The sequence below is a fragment of the Ornithorhynchus anatinus genome, chromosome 11 (assembly GCF_004115215.2).
Source record: "Ornithorhynchus anatinus isolate Pmale09 chromosome 11, mOrnAna1.pri.v4, whole genome shotgun sequence".
Lineage (NCBI taxonomy): Eukaryota > Metazoa > Chordata > Mammalia > Monotremata > Ornithorhynchidae > Ornithorhynchus > Ornithorhynchus anatinus.
This window is the reverse complement of record NC_041738.1, coordinates 1,422,280-1,426,292: the sequence shown is the minus strand read 5'-3', so window position 1 is coordinate 1,426,292 and position 4,013 is coordinate 1,422,280. Positions and strand designations below refer to the sequence as shown.

At 59.8% G+C, this 4,013-nt stretch overlaps 1 protein-coding gene across 1 annotated transcript; it reads left to right on the top strand.

Annotated features, from left to right (window-relative positions):
* The first annotated feature begins 395 nt into the window (after positions 1-395).
* PURB (purine rich element binding protein B) lies at positions 396-1,483 on the top strand. The gene has a single exon (XM_029075035.2). It carries the CDS (start codon positions 446-448, stop codon positions 1,481-1,483), a length of 1,038 nt encoding a protein of 345 aa, XP_028930868.1. The 5' UTR covers positions 396-445.
* The last annotated feature ends 2,530 nt before the right edge of the window (positions 1,484-4,013 follow it).

Here is a 4,013-nt window from a genome sequence, read left to right as displayed (position 1 = left end):
CCCCCAAGACTCGGCGGTGCCGCCTGAGGTAACGGCGGGGGGGGGGGGGAGGAGGGAGGGGGTGACGTCACCCCTCGCGTCAGGGCGGCGCGAGACGGAAGCGCGTGAGCCGGGTTTTCCGGCGGGCGCGAGCCGGGCGGGGCGCGCGCGGGGCGGGGCGCGCGCCCGCGCCGGAAATAGCCGCCCGGCCGCGAGGGCTGCGCGCGGAAGTCGGGGGGAGGGGGAGGAGATGGCGGGGGGCGGCGGTGGCGGCGGCTGGCGATGAGGAGCGGGAGCGCGTGAGCGAGCCGGGCGGAGGGGGGGGGGGGCCCGGCGGGCCCGGAGCGCGAGCCGCCGAGGGGGGGGGAGGGGGAGAGAGCGCGCCAGGCGGAGGGGGAGCGCGGCGGGCGGCGCGAGAGCAGGGGGGCCGACGGCTGAGGCGGCGGCGGCGGCGGCGGCAGAGAAGATGGCGGACGGCGACAGCGGCAGCGAGCGAGGGGGCAGCGGGAGCGGCAGCGGCGGGCCGGGCGGCGGCGGGGGCGGCGGCGGCGGCGGCGGCGGCTTCCAGGCCCTGTCCCGCGGCGGCGGCGGCGGCGAGCAGGAGACGCAGGAGCTGGCGTCGAAGCGCCTGGACATCCAGAACAAGCGCTTCTACCTGGACGTCAAGCAGAACGCCAAGGGCCGCTTCCTGAAGATCGCCGAGGTGGGCGCGGGCGGCTCGAAGAGCCGGCTGACGCTGTCCATGGCGGTGGCCGCCGAGTTCCGCGACTACCTGGGCGACTTCATCGAGCACTACGCGCAGCTGGGGCCCAGCAGCCCCGAGCAGATCGCCGCGGCGGCGGCGGCGGCGGCGGGCGGGGGCGCCGAGGACGGCGGCGGGCCCCGCCGGGCGCTGAAGAGCGAGTTCCTGGTGCGGGAGAACCGCAAGTACTACCTGGACCTCAAGGAGAACCAGCGCGGACGCTTCCTCCGCATCCGCCAGACCATCAACCGCGGGCCCGGCGGCGGCGGCGGCGGGGGCGGCGGCTTCGGCGGGGGCCCCGGCGGCCTGCAGAGCGGCCAGACCATCGCCCTGCCGGCGCAGGGCCTCATCGAGTTCCGCGACGCCCTGGCCAAGCTCATCGACGACTACGGCGGCGACGAGGACGAGCTGGGCGGCGGCCCCGGGGGCGGCGGCGGCGGCGGCGGCGGCGGCGGGGGGCTCTACGGGGAGCTGCCCGAGGGCACCTCCATCACGGTGGACTCCAAGCGCTTCTTCTTCGACGTGGGCTGCAACAAGTACGGCGTCTTCCTGAGGGTCAGCGAGGTCAAGCCCTCCTACCGCAACGCCATCACCGTCCCCTTCAAGGCCTGGGGCAAGTTCGGCGGCGCCTTCTGCCGCTACGCGGACGAGATGAAGGAGATCCAGGAGCGGCAGCGGGACAAGCTCTACGAGCGGCGCGGCGGGGGCGGCGGGGGCGGCGGCGGGGACGAGTCCGAGGGGGAGGATGTGGATGACGACTGAACCTCGCCCGTCCCCCTCCCTCTCCGACCCCCCCCCCCCAACACCCCCCCCTCCCCGACCCCCCCCCCCCCGCCACAGAAATAATAACCTACTTTCATTCATCACCGAGCAGCAGAAGTCACCGCGAGCCGACGGAGCCGGACAACGGGAGAAGAGCCGCCGACCTCCCCCCTTCCCGATGCCCCGGGCCCCCCGCCCACCCCGGGGGGGGGAGGGGAGGCGAGGGAGGGGGCGGCCGGGGTCCGTCGATGGGAGCCGGGCCCCCGGGCCCCCCCCGACGACGACCTCCCCGCCCTTCCCTCTGCTTGGGCGGCGCGCCCCTCCACCTCCATCGAAACCAGCATCTCGCCGGGTGCCACCCTCGCCGAGGGAGCGCTCGAAGAGGAGACGGACACACGGACAGAAAAGAGGGAGAAAACACTCTGGCGGTCACCCATTTCCACGGGCGAAGGGGGGGAGAGGGTCGGGGGAGAACCCCGGTGGGGGCGGCGGGGAGAGGAACGCAACGACGGACGTCTAGAATATAATCACCGTGGACTCGCCGGGCAGAAATGAGAATCCAAAAGGCTGACGAGGGAATATATGGAAACAAACCGGATGCTTTCTTTCTTTTTTTTTTTTTTCTTTTTTTCTCCCCCCCCCCACCCCCTTTCCCGTTTCGGGAAGGGGTTTTAAGGCCGGAACCTGGATCAGTGTCCCCTGTCTTTTTCTTTGCTCCATTGGTGGTTTTCTGGGATGCGGACTGATAGCGCACGCTTGTACTGGAGTCCATTACTAAAATAGTTTGAGTTGGCATGGTTTCTGAAGATTTAGGAACTTTTTTTTTTTTTTTTAAATATACGTACGGGGTTGCAAAGAGGTAGGCGTTAAAAAAAAAAAAAATCAGGCATAAAGCACAAGGAAAACTGTTTGAGTGGATTGGTTGCTGCTCACTAAAAGTTCTTCCCCTTCTCTCCAAATATGGTGGTCATTATAAAAGATGGCTTGGGTATGAAGAAACAAGAGCCAGCTTCTCCTCTGGCTCCCAGACGTCGAGCCGGTCGATAGGGAATCGTTCCAGGGTTTTCGCCGACGGTGGGCCGGGTCTGAAACCAGAACTTAAGACCACAACAGCGAGGAGGAAGACGTGCGGCTCCAAGCCCGGTCTCTGAAAGAGCGACGGACAGCCGCCCGGAAAAGTTGGAAGTGAGCTTAGCCGAAGCCTCCTTGTACCTTCAGTTTAACCTATGGACTTGTTCCAATACTCCAGATCCTCAGGTCCAGAATTCCAGCATCGGTTATTCTTTTACAAGAATTTTTAAAGGAGAACTCGATCCATTTTCTCAGTACCTCACAGGCGGAGTTGGCAAGCCACGGCTGGACGGGTGATCCAGAGGAACACGCCCCGGGCGCGCGGAGCCCAAGTCCATCTGTGAGAGGAGCTGAAGTGAAAATGCACAAGCTGACTTTTCCCTGGGCAGCATTTTTATACCATCTCGACGTACCGCCGGCAGCCGGCCGGTCGCCTTCTGCCGGCCCGTCCAGCTGTCTTTCGAGAATAAAAAAAAAACAAAACAAAAAAAACAACAAAAGGAAACAACAACAACAAAAAAATTGGGGTTCTCAAGGATCGCCTCTTCTGTGTTTTAAACGGACGCTCTCTAGAAATGGTTTTAAACTAATCAAGTCAATCCCACCCCCTTCCAAAAGGTATTTCTACCCATGTTCTCATATCCTAGGTAACTCTGAGCTGAATGGAAAACAGCACTGTTCATTCCAAAGTTTTCAGGTATTACTTGTGCGATACCTTCTCACGGCGGAGGCAGGTAACCCCACCTCCACAATCTTAGTATTTTTTTAAAAAAAAAGAAACTGTGCATGCCTGCCCTTTATTTGAGCTGCCTTTTTAATTTATTGCATACCCTTTTTATTACCTTATTTTGGTATTACTCAATCTATACTATCTTTTTGTTTTGTATTTATTGGAAAATATGGAATATACAAAAAAAAAAAAAGGTCATTCTCACGTATCTGTGGCTGGGGAAGGAAGGAGAGAGAGGACAGCGTGCAGACAAGCTTTTGACCGAATTCGGGGAAAAACAGAAACGGAGATGGGCTGTGTGATCCGGGAGGTTAATCGCAGGTTAAACGTGATCAGAGCCACAAACATGTGCCGATGCCCTTTGCAAACTCACCCTCCCGTCATCCGCAATGGACTTAAACTGCAGATTTTTAAAACCGTTTGTTTTGGGGGTTTTTTTGGTGGTGGCTTTTTTTGGGGTTGGTTTTTTTTTGTTTTTTTTTTTTTTTGGATTCATTTTTCTCCGTTGCAAAGAATGTTTCCTAAATTGTATGGGAGCAATAGTATTTTTTGATGTTTTAATTACATCCGTATACTTGTACTGTATTTTGTACTACAAGGCAGCTGTTTTCAATAATGTCCTGCTGGATTTCCCTCTGTATTCTCTTTGAGTGTGTTCAAGTTCTTTGCGGCGGAGAACAAATCCCTAAATAGAATTCAAACGGGGCAGCTGAGAAGGCAGCCGTTGGG

What these genes read in the sequence shown, in the direction of transcription:
- PURB (XM_029075035.2), top strand. Translation starts at nt 446, where the DNA reads ATGGCGGACGGCGACAGCGGCAGCGAGCGAGGGGGCAGCGGGAGCGGC.